The sequence below is a fragment of the Podarcis muralis genome, chromosome 6 (assembly GCF_964188315.1).
Source record: "Podarcis muralis chromosome 6, rPodMur119.hap1.1, whole genome shotgun sequence".
Lineage (NCBI taxonomy): Eukaryota > Metazoa > Chordata > Lepidosauria > Squamata > Lacertidae > Podarcis > Podarcis muralis.
In genome coordinates, this window is record NC_135660.1 from 80,251,639 (window position 1) to 80,268,850 (window position 17,212).

The window sequence follows — 17,212 nt, forward strand, 5'->3', positions numbered from 1 at the left end:
AATATTGAGGGACACTGAGTGTGGAATTCAATGTTGTGTTAATACAATTGTTCTATCAGTGCAAGCATTTTTGCTTGCCAGATGTAATGGTCTCACCACCCCAGTGTGCTGTTCTGGGGATTCTCCCAATCTCCCTGAGCTGATTTAGAGGGGTGCAGTGGGTGAGCAGTGGAGTGAAAACCCTGTTGCACTAGCGGGACTTGTAGCACTGGCTCCCCCTAGTGCAGCTATTTTGTTGAATCTGGCCCAAACAATTTGTAACGCTCCTGCGCTGGAGTACGTCAACACATGCAAAGAATGCATGAAGGGCCATCATCACTCCCTGAGACAGATGCAACTAGGTTAGCCATGCCTGATTCTTAGTGGACCTTATTCCCAAGCAAGCATACATGGGCTATGTTTGTTAGTCACTAGGCTACATCACTTTAACAAGAACAGTCCTTTGCCATTATCTACCCCAGGATATCTTCAGAAACTGAAAACTCTCATTCATCACATTAATATTTTTTTTTTATAGTTAGGTCACGTCATGTCAATTTCTGTGCAAGTTTCATCAAATCTCTTAATTTTGCTGCCATTTTAGTCAAAAAACAGCAAGTGGATGTAGCAGTTCACTTCAGTAAAGCTATACATTTACTTGCGGCAGCATATTTTTCCTCTTGGCTCAAAAGTCCATTGTCCTACATGATATTTTTTTCCCATGCCCTTCCTTAGACCCAGCCAGCTAGGCTGTTCATTTGCATACTGCAAGGGCTGTAAGTAGCTATTGATTTTTCACTTTCCCTTTAAAACCGTCAAGTGCTTCATCCAAGTGTTTCATCCTCTCTGATAAGCACCATAAAAAGGGCTGGAGATAATGGCCAGACTCATTTGAACCCCTATAGGTGTTCAAAACTAGTTAACTCTCCATTAGGAGTCACTGCATATTCTCAGGCTTTCTAGAAAACATGAAAGACGGGCAATGTGTCTTTGCTACAATTCCCTTGCGCTTATTTAAAAGGAAAAGGGGAGGGGGAACCAAGGCATTTGAGAGCTACAGTATCAAGTCACACTACAGCATTGGTTTTTAAGATAAATATTTTTATATGGATTTTCATGAGAGGATCGTCACTGTACCATAAATTTTCAGTCTAACCCACTAGAAAAGAGAATGCTCTGATTCGACCATCTGAGGTCTAGGCCAGTTTCCTGAATTGCTGGCAGCAGAATGGTACTTGCCGCCAGCCTGTGTTTCCTGGTAATGAGTGCAATGTCTGCCTACATTGTCAGGGTGGATAGTGTGAATATATAGCACATTTGTGATCCTATCATAGCTGTCTTTTCCCTTTTTTAATGGAAAATTCTTTTATTCCGAATAGGATTCCTCACAAGAAAAGGGAAAAGTTGACAGCTATGGATCCTAGCCCCACCTTCCCCAGTGAGAACCAGCTCTAACCATGTATTATTACCAGTTGAATGGATGCCACAACCAGATGGCTATCAGTAAATATGAAAACAGTAGCTGATAGCAGAATTGCATGTTAACAAATGCCTAACACCCTTTGGGAGGGGGCTCTGTAGTGGAGAAGTGGCAGATAGGGAAAAGGTTAAACAGACTCCCATGTACCACTGGTGTTGCTCTAAATACCCCCTTGGAGCAGCTTTTCTCCAGAGGAACAGCAGCTGTCAGATTTACAGAAAGCTGCCTTTATACTGTACCAAGTGAGGCTGGAAGGGACCACCAGGGTCATCTAGTCCAACCCCTGCAATTCTGGAATCTTTTGCCCTATACAGGGCTCAAACTCACAACTTTGGGTCAGACAAGATTTATTGCTGCTACTACTCTCTCTTGCAAGAGGACCCAGACTAGAATCTGCTCTTTCCTAGCCATGGAGTCTGCATCATTAAGTAAAGTTTGTTCCTTTACTTTCTCATAAATGCCTCTGTTTTGGACATGAGCAAGGACAGGCAGTAGCTTTCCACGGATGCAGATAGAGGCCCTTCCTGCAGTGATGCCAGGAGTTCAACTTGGGACCTGTTACATGCATTTGCAATGTGTGGTTAGACCACTCAGAGGGGTGGCTCATACATGCATGCTCATCAGCTGTTGCCTGTAGCAGCAAATGAAGCCTTGCATGTGGGAATGAGCCAATGCAGATCAACCGCTGAAGCAATGCTTTCCAATGGAGCCAATCTTCAAGCAGTGAGTCATTGTTCAATGACAGGAGATCAGCTGATGAGCATCAGCATTTGTAATACAGCCCACATCACACCAGGGGATAACGTAAACCCAACGAAGGCAGGGGCAATACAATAGAAGCATCTTAATAGGGCAAACCGAGTGGTGTCTGGTATCTCACATCTTTCATCTTATTCTTGGCATGATGCAAACTATGAGCAAATTTTGCCGTGACTTGCATCAATCAAACTTATAAGGTAGACTTGAAAGCACTTACCAGAGATTTTTATTGATGGGGATGAATCCTTCATTTTGTGTACATTTGGTTAGGATGGCAGAGATAATCCCCTTAATAAGAAGGAAAAGAGAACAGGTCAATAACAAGTGATAACATATCTAACTCAGGGAAAACAGAAAAGAGAGGGGAGGGGAGGCAAAGGAAGAGGAAGGAACAGATTGTGTGCCAAGTTCTAAGTGTTTCCATTGATTAACTAATCAAAAGATGCATTGCAGAGCAAAGAGAGAGGCCCTGAACTGAATAGAAGACCTTGATTTGAAAGTGTGATTGTTTTTATTTTATTGTATGAGGTTTCCTAAAACAAAGCTCTTTCCAGAAATTGGATCAGCCTGAGTCAAAGAACCTCAAGGATGCCAGAGAGGCTGAGCCCAATAGTAACATTATTTTGTACAGTTTGGTGGGAGAGATTGGTCAAGGGTACTGACAAATGACAGCTCGACAGAAGACAATCTTAATATTTTTAAGCTTCATCTTGGATGAGGCTGTTGTGTTCTGACATCATGCCTACACTGAGTTCTTAGCATAAACCTTTGCTATAGTGGCCAGCAACTGCTGGACCCTGGGACAAATCTGCCTCCAGAAATAGATTCCAAGGCCTGGTTCACATGAATCCCTCATTGCAAGCTACTTAAATGAGCTGCCAGCCAGCGTTACTTGCTCTTTCTTGGACCTTATTATTGAAGACACATTCTAGAATTAAGCCATGGCTCAAATGAAGCCCTTTACTGGCCTGTTCATGAGAAATGGAGACCTGGATGTCTTTATCCCAAAGGCTCCCTATAGTCCTATATCCTGAACAAGATGGTAAGGAAGCAAGCTAAGTCTCCACTGCAGTAGCTTTGCTGTCTCTAAGCCTCAGGAACATTTGGCCTGGTTGTCTTCTTTTTTGACACCAAGCTGTTGGTGTTTGCACCACAACGAATAGCAAGGCCAGAAAGCTGCCTTCGGTATTTTTTCAAATAAATCCTGGCAGACAAAACTCAAATAAATCTATTGCTGAAGGAAATTGCTAATGCCACACTCTGTCACATACCCTCTGTGCGGTGTTAAAAACGCTAAATTAATTAAATAAATCAATTGATGAAATCACCCTATAAATGTGACAGTGCGTCATAATTCAAAGCGGCCGTAGGAGCAGCGAGTCAGATCCAGGGTGCAGGGAGAAAAAGAAATGATTTGCTGCTGTGGTTTGGTTTGGTTTGGTTCACTTTGCTTTGCTTTGAAGTGAGAGGGAATTTAACATGTGGAAGTACCCATTTTGTGGTGCCTCCCTGTCCCTCATACCAAGGGGGGGGCATTACTCCTTTCTTTTTTAAAAATTTTTTAAAAAGCAGCAGAGAGAGAAGTACAGAATTTTGTACTATACCGGTCAAGTTCCCCTCCACCCCCTGTACTGGAATTGAACATTTAAGCTGAGACTGCAGTGATACCACCAGAGAAGTCTTATACAATATGAGACCCACTAACCAAACTTTGCCCATCAGCCATGTGCAGCATTGTGGCCTAACAGCTGCGTCTCTTTGAATCATATACTTTACTACAGGAACCTGGGACCCTCCATATGCTACAGCAGACCCAACCAGTATAATATAATATAAGAATTTGAGTCCAGCAATATCTGGATGACCATAAGTTCCCATTCCTGCTTTAATCCTGCACGCATGGACACAGACTCAGTAACTAGGCAGAAACATGAAATTTTCTTTTGTTAACCCTGGGTGTCAATAAATGACTCATCTAGCAGGTGTTTCTGTTAGTATTTGTATTATATTTGCTTTGTAAATGTGTTTCACAAAGAATAAATGGTATTGGGGAAAGGAGGTGGGAGGTGGCAGTTGGCAGTTGGCAGTTGGCTGGTTGTTCTGTTAGCTGATTCTTTGACTGAGAGTGTGGAAGCGTGGTGACTTCAAGCAGACCCTGTCTGGGGGATTTTTGTGAGATTTAAGCAAGCTATGGATTAATAACTTACGCACTGTTTTGAAGGAGTTTTGAAAACAAACAAAGACTAAACCCTCTGTTGGGCTCAAGAGAGAAAAGCACATTGTATTTGTGTGAATAATACTTGTTGTTCAACTGTTGCCAACCTGACATGTAAAGATTTATCTTCAAGTCTTGGGTAAGGCATCTATTTTATCACAAATAGCTAACCGTTTCCCTATTGCATATTAGTATTATACTAACAGCTTAATGGATATAGTTCCAAACGTTTAATCTGTAGTGTGTGGGAAATTCAGGACTTTTACAAGCTGTATCAACTGCCTTAAAGTGTAATGGATTTGTGGTTAAATCAGCTTTGAGGTGGTTTAACGAATGCTTCAGGTTTCACATTGTAACACAAGAATGGAGATGCTTTGAAATCAAACATCAGGGCAGTGGGAGGCAGGAGGAGATGGAAATACAGGGAGATTTTCTGTGTAATTAGAAAATGATCATACACAACTGTTTTTGATAGTTTCCCCACCAGCCAATAATGAGCAGCTGAAAAAGCCAATGGCAAAATAGTCTACTTTCTTGCATGGTTATAATCAGAAATGAAAATTAGTTCCTTTACAGAGCAGTCCTAACCCACTCTTTCTTCTACTCTGGCTGGCATAAATGACCAGACTTCAGACGTGACAATGGCTCCAATGCTCTGTTCAGTCCCACTGCTCTCTGCTGGGAGTTAGGGTTGGCCCACTACTTTTTATGGACTTTCCAAACAAAGGCCTGGTGCAGATATAATATTGTTATCCCTTGACCACGGGTTAAGAATTTGAATGTGCTCTGCAGGCTCACACACTGCTTCCTCCTCTTTTCCTTTTGCATGTGTGAACTCCCCTGTCTTTTCTCTTTGCAGAGAAAAATCTCTTGGTGATGAACTGTGCCAGCACCAATGCGAAAGACAATCACTACTAGCTTCAAAACAGACATTGCAATGAGAGCCAGAAGCTTGCTTGCAGACCCTGATTAAAGGTAGCAAGTTTTGTGTTAATATTGGTAATTCAAAGAAAGGGAAAGGGAGAGGAGATTTCACATATGATTTTGCCTGTGCTTATTTTCTGAATGCCTGATTCTTGTTGAAGGCACAGTGGTCAGTAAATGGAGGTGGCGAGGCAGCCCTATTTGCAGGGAAATTGCATTTTACTAGCACTCAAATATCACATGTGTGCTACCACTGAGCTACTGTCCTTGAAAATCTTTTGTGGGTTGTTCCTGTAATAAAAGGTTGGGAAGAATCTCAGGATTAGATATATTACTGTGGTGTGTTCAAACGTACACAAGCCCACCTCAAACTCACTTAAAATTTAGTTAAAGATCACCAAAATCTATATTTGTTCAGTTTCTGTGCTTTAAAATCAGCAAAACAGAGCACTGCAATTTAGGTGGAAAGATGAGTGAGAAAATGGCATGTTACTAGCATGAAAAGAAAAGCAGTGTGTGTGTGTGTGTGTGTGTGTGTGTGTGTGGAATGAGTTAGAAATGTACTTATGTTGCAAATTTGGGTGTGGGCTCCAAACATGATTGGATCCTGAAATATGTTTGAAATTCAAAAAGTTTGGGTGGGGAGGAATTGGCGTTCCCAGATTATACCCCTCTCTGGTCTAGTTTACAAGGTCTTGCAGAAACTGCACAAATATGCAATGGCAAATTTCACTTCCCATCCCTCCTGCAGAGAAAAGTAGATTAAAAAATGCTGAAACATGATTTTATTTATATATTTATTGCAGAGCTGCTTTTCAACCTATGTGGTCCTTGAAAAGGCTTACAATGAGGAAAACAGAAAAGAGCCAAAAAAAACCATGCATAATAAAAGCCCTCATGCTGCAGGTAAAAGCGCAAAATTTAAGGTGTAAATACACAACCACATGTGTTGATCAGTGTTTACTGCAGCAATCATTGCTGGTGTCCAAGAAATAAAGAAAAATCATGGGTGCAACAAATAACACATGCAAAACTGACTAATGTGCATTGAAGCACACGTTATCCAGTTTCACAGATGTTATTCACTGGTCAAAAAGTGGTTTAGCTGGGACATGCAATCCTGTACTGCACATTGGCTGTCTTTAAAAAAGGGCAATATATTGAACTATCTCACAGTACTTTGAAGACTACATTGCAGTGGTCCCACTTAAATCACAGCTCCTCCATATGCCTGACCTTGAGAGATCCTCTGTTTAGTTGATAATATTAGCTTATGGTATATTCAGGAATGGGAATAACAGGATAATGTGAGAAAAAAGAACCTGCCAATACCCCCAGTAAATATTTTGTGTGTGTCACCAATGCCAAAGGGCATGGAGTGTGTGTGTGGTTCCCTGGCACAGGTGCAGCCAACATAGCCCCCTCCAAGGTTTTGGACTACAATTCCCATCATCCCTGACCATTGGCCATTATGACTGGGGCTGATGGGAGGGCACCACATTGGTTTTTCCTGCTCGAAAAGCTCCAACACACCAAAGAGGACACATTCCAGCCAGGCAAAAGCACTTAAGGAGAGTGCAGAGCAGATCCAGGGAGATGAGTGGTCTGATGAAGCAAGACTGGCCTGGAGAGAAGGCAGAATGGCCATGTGCACTACTGAACAGAGGAGAGTCCACTGTTTGAAGGGTTGTCCAGTCCAAGTGTAGTTTAAAAATAAAGAATGATAAGAAGGGAGAGGAGGAGTTGGCCTGCACTGTAAGCAGCTCACCTGCCCACAGTTTTGTTCCCCACCCTGGCAAGATTTACTATATTCCTGTTTAAATGGCAGTATTATTTCTACATCTGCATCTATATGTAAATTAGCATATGCAAATCTTATGCAAATGATAAGTCCCTGTTCTCTTTGGTCCTCTCTTTTTTGATGATGCATGTTCTCGGGGGGGGGGGGGCATGTTCAACTGGCCAACCTAGGAGAGAAGGAGCAGTCCTGGAGATAGTCCTCAGGGCAGGATAGAGAGGCAAAGAGAAATTATGGGATGGAGGCTCCCCATCCTTGCCTTACATTCATCCTTTAAGTCTGCAATTGTTATATAGCACTAGCATAAGGAAATGTTTCTTCCTGCCTTGAGCCTTAGAAAAATGACAAGCTTCTTTTAATGCCTTTTAAAAATGGGCTTATTTCACATAGGCTTGTACTGACAAGTGATGGCAACATTTCTTAACGTTACATGCAGCTATCCATCACTGCAGCGTGCACACACCAAACCACAATAGGATCATATTTACAGCAAAAGTCACAGCTGTCCCTCACAAAATGAAATTAGGTTTGATTTTGTGTCATGGCAATGTTCATTAGTGCCATCTAGTCTGCAAGGGCAAGATCAGATAGCTGATGGCGGACCCATAATTCATTGCAAAGGCACAATCTGACTGGCTGTGTGAGGAAGAGACAATACTAGCTCTGACCTCTTTGCAAATAAAGTGTTACCCAGCACACATGAAGCTGAATTTCACTTAGGTGCTCTATAAAACCAGAGGCACCATTTCATATTTTGTTAAGGGGAGCAAAAATTTCAAGAACTGCATTTGGATACATGCACAATTAAATTGTGAAACTCTGCCTATTTTAAGAGTATTGGTTATGGTTAATTTTTTATTTAAAAAAACCCTCAAGAGCAATTTCAGCCATGTTTCCAACACTGACCAAATAGTTTATCCTGTTTTGCTAAGCAAAGGGATCTGCGTGTTTATAACAATAGCCATTTGATGTGTGGAACCACTAATGAGTTGGGTGGAAATATAGGTGACTCTAAAGGATAATCACATGTGACTTGAAACAAAGGGCAGTAATCCCCCTCGCTAAATGGAGTTCCCTCTGTGGAACTGTGTTACTAGTGGAATTAAACATTCACTTTGGTCTCCTAAATGCTGAGTAACAGGAATATCACAAAATAGGTGCCCAAGCTGAAAGGTTTGGCAAGGCTAACTGCACCACTGCTAACGTAAGTGACACCCAGAAAGAATCAGACCTGTTAAAAAAGCCATGCTAGATTGTGCTGTGTATGAACACTAGACATACTGCACATGCAAAGACAGATTCAAGGTGACATGAGTCATGTGCGCTGCCTTTGTCAAGCCTTTGAGATTGACAAGAACACTTGTCAATTGACAAGAACACTTGCCCCCAAGAACAAAGGGCAAGAACAAAGAGGAGGAGATGTAAATAAGAAGAGCGCTTCAGAGTTGGCCATTAAGAGTTAAATCTTGCATGGATATGGCCCATCTTCAATTTCTATCATTCCCTTCACCGGGCATAAGAAATAATACTGACATGAAATTTTAGTTCATGAACAAGGCAATGCCATGTTCAGCTATGATGGCCAGCTTTCATTTTCAAGAATACTGCCCCCCTTAGGAGTTTTAGGTTAAGCCAGGAAAGGTAGAGCCATAGCTGAAAATGGAGTCTATTGCGATACAGCAGCTCATGGGCAGAGGGAAGGTGTGGAACCTGTCGGGTGAGGAGCAGAGTCAGGGAGAATCTTATGACTTTTTAGATCTTGATACTGACTACCTAACAAAACAGAGGGTTACTGGTGAGTAAAATGCTGCCTGCTGGTAACCCAATGCTCAACCTAATTATACTTTATTTTCTGCAAACCAAAACACTTTCCAGTGTTGCAAAGATCAAGGCTAACAAGGACTGTAGGTGGAATCCAATGTAAAGCTAAGGAAACCGTTTTGCCAGTGCAAAGATTTTCACGGCACATGCTCTAAATCTGTTCTAGGGGTTCCCCCAATCACCTGGAGCAGATTTGGGGAGGGTGTGGGAGTGTGGTTGGGTGTGGGAGAGAAGGAAAAGGCCCATTACAGAAGTGGAAACCCTTGTGCTGATGTGATGGCAGTAGTTAGGATTGTGTCCCAACCTGTGTTAGGGTTGTGCCCCTTTGTTATGGCTGGAATGCAGGCCATATCTACCTACAAGGTAAAAAGCAAGTTCAAATGGTAGCTAGTGGAAAGGAAGTTTTAGATTTGGAGACAAACAGGCAAGAAGCAGTTTGAACATATTGCTGCGGCTTATGGAACTGATGCTGCTTCAAGATGAATAACATCTATGTGTGCAACTGCTTTCCTTCTTTCTCCTGCACAACTTGTCTGTTGTAAATGGATTATTACAGAAAGGCCTTACATTTCTGCTCATAGGAATTCGACCCCATTAAGGACTGCATGGAAGATCCAACCATGTAACTAGAGGAACTGTGAAACAACATATGAACCAATGAAGCAAACCTGTTTCCAAACACTGGTACTCATCTTTAGAAATCAAGGCCCCCTGCTGAGCAAGGTCCAAGAGCAGATCCTCAAGGAGGCAGCTTTACAAAAGCCACTGCTAACTGCCTCTGACAAGCTGCAGTCTGGGTTTCCTGCATGGTGTGTGGAGCCTGGATCAATGGCTTGGAAATATTTCTGCTTGCTGCAGTCAATTGTGCCTTCCAGGCTTGTTATACCATGGCTGAGCAAACACATAATTTCCAACTTGTCACCTACAATGGTCTCTTTCTATTCCCTACCATTTTGTGCTGACAGCCAGAGAGAGAGAGAGAGAGGGGGGGGGGGGGAATGGCAGAAAGCAAGGAGACCCATTCTGCACAGATTAAGACATAGTTTTTAAAGAAAAATAACCCAGTTGACCCACCATTTCCAATTAAAAGGCTTTCTTGTGAGATGGTTTGAAAAGACAATTGCCTGTGACCCACAAGAACCTGTTCTAGTCACAGATGCCAACACTGGACAAAATGGACCCAATGGCTAGACTCAGTTTTGTAATTTAATATAACCATATACTGAACTCATCAAAATGATCGCAGAGGCAAATTCACTACAGTTCATGGTAGCAGATAATTTTATCTGCTATTTCAATTACCTTTAATGCTCCCCAACAGGACCGGTCTAAGAGGTTTTGCTGTGAAGTGAAATGTCAAGATGTCCCTCAATTCCATGTTCAGAAGCCAAATGAACTAGCAGTTGAAGCTTACTTCGCTATTGGCAATTGGACAGCTACAAAGCACCAAGCAGCCAATGTGGCACACACAGTTCTGTCCTCCATAATGTCAATGCTGCCCCCTGCCCTGCACCACCTGCCCCCCGAGAAATCCACCTTGCTCTAATCTACCTAATGGTAGGGCCAGCCTTGGCACCTATGCAGTCAGGGTAGTTAAATTTTCCTCTTGCTGTGCAAGAGCTGCTCATCAATAAATTGTTCCCACATGGCTGGGAGAATATCTAAAGGGCATCTATAGTCAACTGCAATTTAACAGCAGCTACACACTTTATGTAGTAACATTGTGTGAAGAGGGAGTTTGCTGGATGGCATTTGTTTAATTGATAGTCCACTCTTCCTCTGAGGAGCTTGGAGCAGATTACAGCCGGTTCCCAAGTATTCTCCCATCAAAGCAGTTTACAAAGCCAGGCCTGATTAGCTTAAGGCGGCCTATCAGCCTTCAGACCATTCACCAGGTCAAGTTCTGGTAGCCCAGGAGCAGTAATAAGCAATTCAAACCACATAACAACTACCACATGTGAAATATTCAACCCACTACTACAAATAATTGAAATACTTTTGGTGAACAATGCGGGGGGGGGGGCAGAATCCAAAAGGTATAGAAGGAGAAACTGTTTTACTTCTTGATCAGCTTTTCCAGCATGTCTGATCCAAGTGCATTTCAGCACACTTGTTAGCTCATTTGCTGTCACTATTAATCAGGCATTTGCCTTTTATGTTGAAGCAAACAAGACTGCATTGAGAACTATGCTAAACTGATTAATTTTTTGTAAATGAACATTCCATTGATTTTCTTAATTTGATGCATCAATCATCCAAGTCCTCATTCAAGTAAGTGACCAGGGAGGTACTCTTCCCACCTCGGAGTCAAGATAGGGGATCTTTGAGATTGGCATAATCAGTCTTGACAGACTTGAACCATCATCTTGTTCAGATGATCTGCAAGATCTGCCATTCAAAAAAGTGGGGGGTGGCAAAGATCTTTATCACTGTGCTTTGGGAAATGGAGAAATGCTTGCTGAATGGGCAGGATGTAATCGAAGGGTGAATGCTGGTGGTTCTGTCTCAGTGTTCACTACATGGTGAATGTGGCTTATTAGGATTTTCAGAGATATTTAAGGTCAAGTCACAAAACTATCAGTCCAGGGAAGCCTGAAGGGAATCAAATCTGTGTTATAGATGGCAACATGCTGAATCAGTCATTTGATATAAACTTGTTGCATCTGAGCATGGAAACACAATTAGTGCCGCACGGTTTTCAACAGCAGTCAACCAGATGTCTTTGGCAGCTCATACAGAGGGCATGAAGCAATGTTCTTCTCTGCATCAGTGACTAGAAGGTGACTAGCTGTTGGAGGCATTAAAGGTCCTTTAAGTCCATATTTGATAGCACAGGTCTCTGGGAAATCATGTTGCAGCATTCTGCACTAACTGCAGATTCCAGAACAAGTGTGAGTGAAGTCCCACATAAAGTGCATTGTACTGTAGTAATCCAAACTTGAATTAACCAATGCATGATCTACAGCAGCCAAACAAATGGTCATGGTTGTTGTAACCATTGCAATTGGTAAAAGGTGCTTCTAGTCACAGAAGCTACCTGGGCTTCCAGTGACAAAGATGAATTTAGAAGCACCTCTAGGCTGCAAATTTGCTCCTTCAGAGAGGGTGCAACCCCATCCAGGGTAGGCAGGTGACCCATTTCTTGGACATGGGAACCAATTTTGTGAATGGTTTTATTAACCGAAAGATTTAAGTTGTGTGTTCATTATAGTAATCCATGCATTGGTGACCTCAAGGCTAGATTACTGCAATGTGCTCTGTGTGGGTTCTGCCCTTGAACCTTGGGAGCTCCAGCTGGTGCAGAATGCAGCAGTCAGACTGCTGGTGGTGGTGAAGGGGCTTCTGGCTGAGAACATGTGACTCCATTGTTACAAACATCTGCACCCAACTACTACTGAGCCAGGTTCAAAGTGCCTGTATTAATTTACAAAGCCCTGAACAACTTAGTTCCAGCATACCACTGGGACCACCTGATCCCAGCTCAATCACTGCAGGAGCATTGTTGGCAAGGCTCATCTGACAGCAACAAGAATCAGAGCCGTTAATGTCATCGGCACAATATGATCTCTGCCAACAGAGATTCAGCACATCTTTGGTTTCAACTTGCCTGCTAACCACCACCACCCCGCCAGACTTATGCAGGCAATTAAGAATATGTTTTCCCATAATAGTTGATTTCTGATTTTAACACTTCAATATGAGTTTTATTGCATAATGTTACATATAATTGTTACAAACCACTCAGATTTTTTTTACAATGAAAAGTGATGTATAAATATTTTTTATAAATATACTGTATAAATGTTTGTTGCTTTAAAATGCAAGGGAGAAGACTGAACTCCAAATGAGTTTTAGCTGAAATAAGCTGACAACGGAAAATTACCCAAATTATTAAGAGCTGACATCTATGGTATTATTTTACTATCACAGATGTTCAGGAAGAATTGAGAAATTGTCCAGTAAATGCAAAGCCTAGCAGGAAATTTGGTGCACGAAGGGGATGATTCAAAGCTGTGGTTTTTGGACAGAACATGGAACATTTTATTTTGAGTTACCAGATGGAGGTAGGGGAGTTAACAGGCACAGTAAGGCATGAAAACAGGAGATGCTAGCTAGTTTCAGAGCATCAGACTCCAGGAGGCATTCATGAAAGGAGGACTTACATAACTTCATAAATAGGAATTATCCAGTCATGAAGTTTTAAAGCTTGGCATCATAGAGGCTGGGTCTAAATCAGTTTTGAAACCCACAGACATGAAATATACAGTATATTGTTCTGAGTGTTTTGTCAGTTTTTCTTGCTAAATAATGAAATGTCTTAATCTACACTTGTGTTCCAGTTGATATATCTGCTATTCCTCACACCTACAGACTGGTTGTTTGGGAGATGTAGCCCATCGGCAGCTCTTGAATTATCAGTAATTTTAACCCCTAACACTTGGACGGATATCATCAGATGACTTTACTGTGACCATTTAGATTAGGTAAAAATCTAAGTGAAAGCAAACACACACACACACACACACACACACACACACACACAGAGAGAGAGAGAGAGAGAGAGAGAGAGAGAGAGAGAGAGAGAGAGTTCCTAAAGCATCCTTCATTGTTAAAAACATAGTATCAAAAGTGGATCACTAGCTTGTTGCAAGAGGTATTGGCTGTCGCAGAGGCTTTCCTGTGTTTCACGGTCAATGATGTTAAACATTTGGCATGCCTACAACTCCTGAGAGGAACACATAGAAACCTGTCTGCGTCTTGGCAAACCATGCCTTTGGACCTGAAGCAGGCCTCAAAAATTATGTGCATAAGTTAGAAGGTGAATGGAAGGGAAAGGACATGAAGGAGAGATTTTCAGCATTCTAGCTAAGTGCTTTAATGAAATATGGTGAGAACTGATATAATTTTTTTTTTAATAAAATGTCACAATGGGCCCCAAGCCAGGTGAAAACAAAAATAGAAAGGGAAGGAACAGGAGGAGTACTGTGTGTTCTCTACCCTTCCTGGGTTAATACCTCAGACTGGCCTTTGAATTCAGACAACAGAGTTTTCCTTTCCTCAATAAAGTGACTTAATACATTAACTTATAAAACTGTTATATGGAAAAGGACAATATTCTTATGAGTTTGGGAGTGCCAGACCCCTTTAAATTCCTGGATCCCGTAAGTGTTAGAATTTAATCAAGTCTTGGTAGGTTAGACTGGGTCCAAGACACCTAATTTCTGAACCCAGCAAGTGTTAAAAGCTAATCATACCAGTCTAGCTTCCTATGTTCAGGTGATCACCATTAAGAGAATAAAAGAAAGGTGATGGGGCACTGTGAAAGCCAAGGAGAGGGAGCTCTGTGCCAGACAGCAAATGGGTAGGGCCCCCTCCCTCAACTCATGGATAGTGAGTTCAGAGTTGAAAGTGTGTGTGAGGAAAAAAGCAGCAAGCTGGAGAGACGGTCAGAGGTCTGTTTGAATCCAAAGCTGTGACTATGGGAGAAGAAAGACCCTTTGGGGGCGTTAATGCTGTGAACCCCTCCATCATAGGCTCAGGTTGTATATATAGGCAGTGACTGATTTACATGTGTCCAACTGACATGTGGCCGTGCACGCACACATCATGGCAATCCGACTGTGGCTGGAAAAGGGGCAAAATGTAGTGTAGCAGTCTTACATGCACTTTGCCATCCGCATGCATTGACCCAGAATACAACACCCACACACACTGGGGGTTGCCTGGATATGTAAATAAACCCTATATCATAAAGACACCACAGTCTCCACTTTGCCTCATTCCGAAAAGGAAACACAAACCAGTTTTCTGACAGGGTTCCATGTGCACAGCTACAGAGGGTGGTGGGAATCCAGGCAACCCACCCACTTGTTTCCAGAGTTCCTCTGCTGAATTTGGCTCTTTGCTGAATCAAGGCATCTTTTCTTGAAATCATGAAATCATGAAATAAATCATGAACTAAATCATGAATTCATGAAATCCTGCATTCATGATTAAATAATGAATTCATGAAAATAATGAAATCATGAATCAAATCATGAATTCATGAAAAACAACTATGAACTAAATAATGAATTCATGAAATCCTCAATTAAATCATGAATCCATGAATCAAATTATGAAATCATGAATCAAATCATGAAATCATGAATCAAATCATGAAATCATGAATCAAATCATGGAATAATGAAATCATGATTTAATTTATGAAATCATGAAATCATTTTCTAAGGAGGTGAACAGGGGTGGTCCTAGAAACGGCTACCATCATGTCAATAAGCCCTCTTCACTCTCTGGAAGCTACAGGGACATTAACAGCCCTGTGTCTTGTTTTCGGACTACACTTGATATTCAGTAATTAATATTGATTCCATTAAAGCCAGCAAGCAGAATGATGATAAATAGGCTAATGGTAACTATTCGATCTCCAGTGATGTGGGGGAAAATGGGAACTGAACTTTGAATTTTGAGGGGATTTTTTTAAAAAATCCTGTCTGCTCGCACACCACTGCCCCTGCCAGAGAAGCAAGGAGAAGCACCTGGTTTCTGGAGAGATCTAACAGACGTCTTGCAAGATCTTGCCAGAAGTTGAAGTTGTGTGAACTTGGTAAGCGTGAGGCATGAGGTATGAGGCACCTACCCATTTTGCCTCAGGTGGCAAAACAGGATGGACCACCCCTGACCCCACCAAGAAAGAGGGAAGAGCTGAACAAGGGTTGTACCAGATTACTTCCTGTTTAGATACCTTATAGCAGAAGTAGATGTTTTGAAGAGCAGTTGGAGATAACAAGATGGCATGCTGCAATACTTTGGGGCCCTGGACCATTTCCCTTCTTGTTAGATTATCTGCAGTTTGTAAGCAACTACTGTAATTAAAAATAACGAGGGCCTGGCAGCACCGCTAATGCTATTATCTTTAAAACATCAGGCTTCAACGACTCACCAGCAAAACAGCCCAGATGAGAAATCTCTTTAAAATGCTCAGTGGTTGCTGACGGTACATTAGGATAATCTTCCCCGCCTGCAAATCAGAGAAACATAATGAAAATACAAACAAAAAAATCAGGGAAGCAGTGATTATTTTCAGTAAGCTAATATGGTTTATTTTTCACCTTGTACTCAAAGAGGCAAGCTAACTCGCTAAAGTGGTGGCAAAGGGCAGCTTGAACACATACATTTTGCCACAGGCAGAAGCTGGCAGAGAGGAATGTAACTTGAACAAAGGCAGGGAAGTCTTCTAGATCAGACCGTCAGTTTTCTGTGCCTGAGACATGGCTCTCTGATGCTCCCACATTTCCCCCCCAACCATCCCCCATCAATTACTGAGAGAAGAAACAGCATTCATAAATTATCAGAGGGAAGAGAAAATCACAATGAAATCCTCAAGACAGAGAGCAGGATTTTTCTTATGCTTGCCTTCCTTTTGAGGTAGGTCAAGATGTTTTGTGATTACGCCTTCATTTCATTCTATAAATACTCACTGTGCTGTCTGGCATGGGAAGGCATCATGATCTAACTCTTCCTATGGGGCCTTTTCAAAACAAGGTGTGGAGAGTTGGGAGGGGGTGCAGTGTACTGGAGAGACATTAATGACATGAAAACCACACAGACCTGCCTCAGCCACCTCACAATGATAAGTTAAGTTGAAACTTGTAGCCACCAGAATTATGAATAAATTCTAAAGCACCCTGAGAGTGAGAGAGAAGAATCATAGACTTGAGGAATTGTAGAGTTGGAAGGGACCACAAGAGTCTTCCAGTCCAACCCCCTGCAATACAGGAATCTTTCGCCCAACGTGGGACTTGAACCCACTACCCTGAGATTAAGAGTCTCATGCTGTACCGACTGATCCGTCCCATACACAGAAGTCCCGTTATTCTTATTCTTATTCTTTCATTTCTATATTGCTTTATATTTTAAAGAAAAGAATCTCAAAACTCTGTACAACACAGAATAAAACTTACAAGGAATTGGGAGGGCAAGTTTCAGCACAGCACTAATGCTGACCCACTTCCGCTTTCAGCCCAGAGTTGGGATGGGCAAAGTGGAGGATCAGGATTGAGAAGAGAAGCAGAACTGACAGAGGAGTGAAAGGGGGACTGAGGAACGGAGAGAAACCGACTGGGTGTGGGCTTGATGAAAAGGAAAGCATGTCTCTGGCAGTAAAAGGTAAAGGGGCCCCTGACCATTAGGTCCAGTCATGACCGACTCTGGGGTTGTGGTGCTCATCTTGCTT

The 17,212-nt window shown here is 42.1% G+C and overlaps 1 protein-coding gene and 1 long non-coding RNA gene across 3 annotated transcripts in view; one reads left to right on the top strand and one right to left on the bottom strand.

The window, feature by feature from the left end:
* Positions 1-1,902: 1,902 nt before the first annotated feature.
* Positions 1,903-17,212, bottom strand: part of LOC114597092 (heparan-alpha-glucosaminide N-acetyltransferase-like) — a 167,036-nt gene continuing 151,726 nt past the window's right edge. The window contains exons 15-17 of the mRNA XM_077930881.1: positions 15,920-15,997; positions 2,436-2,506; positions 1,903-2,014 (exon numbers count right to left, since the gene is read on the bottom strand). Of these exons, the coding sequence (XP_077787007.1) occupies positions 1,903-2,014; positions 2,436-2,506; positions 15,920-15,997 (261 nt within the window). The remainder of the gene's footprint in view (positions 2,015-2,435; positions 2,507-15,919; positions 15,998-17,212) is intronic.
* LOC114597093 (uncharacterized) lies at positions 4,302-14,946 on the top strand. Of its 2 annotated transcripts, none has more exons than XR_003706703.2 (3): positions 4,302-4,572; positions 5,293-5,408; positions 12,907-14,946. It is a non-coding gene; the product is annotated as an uncharacterized LOC114597093 (long non-coding RNA). The 2 variants fall into 2 exon arrangements; XR_003706702.2 differs by lacking the exon at positions 12,907-14,946 and adding an exon at positions 6,164-9,204.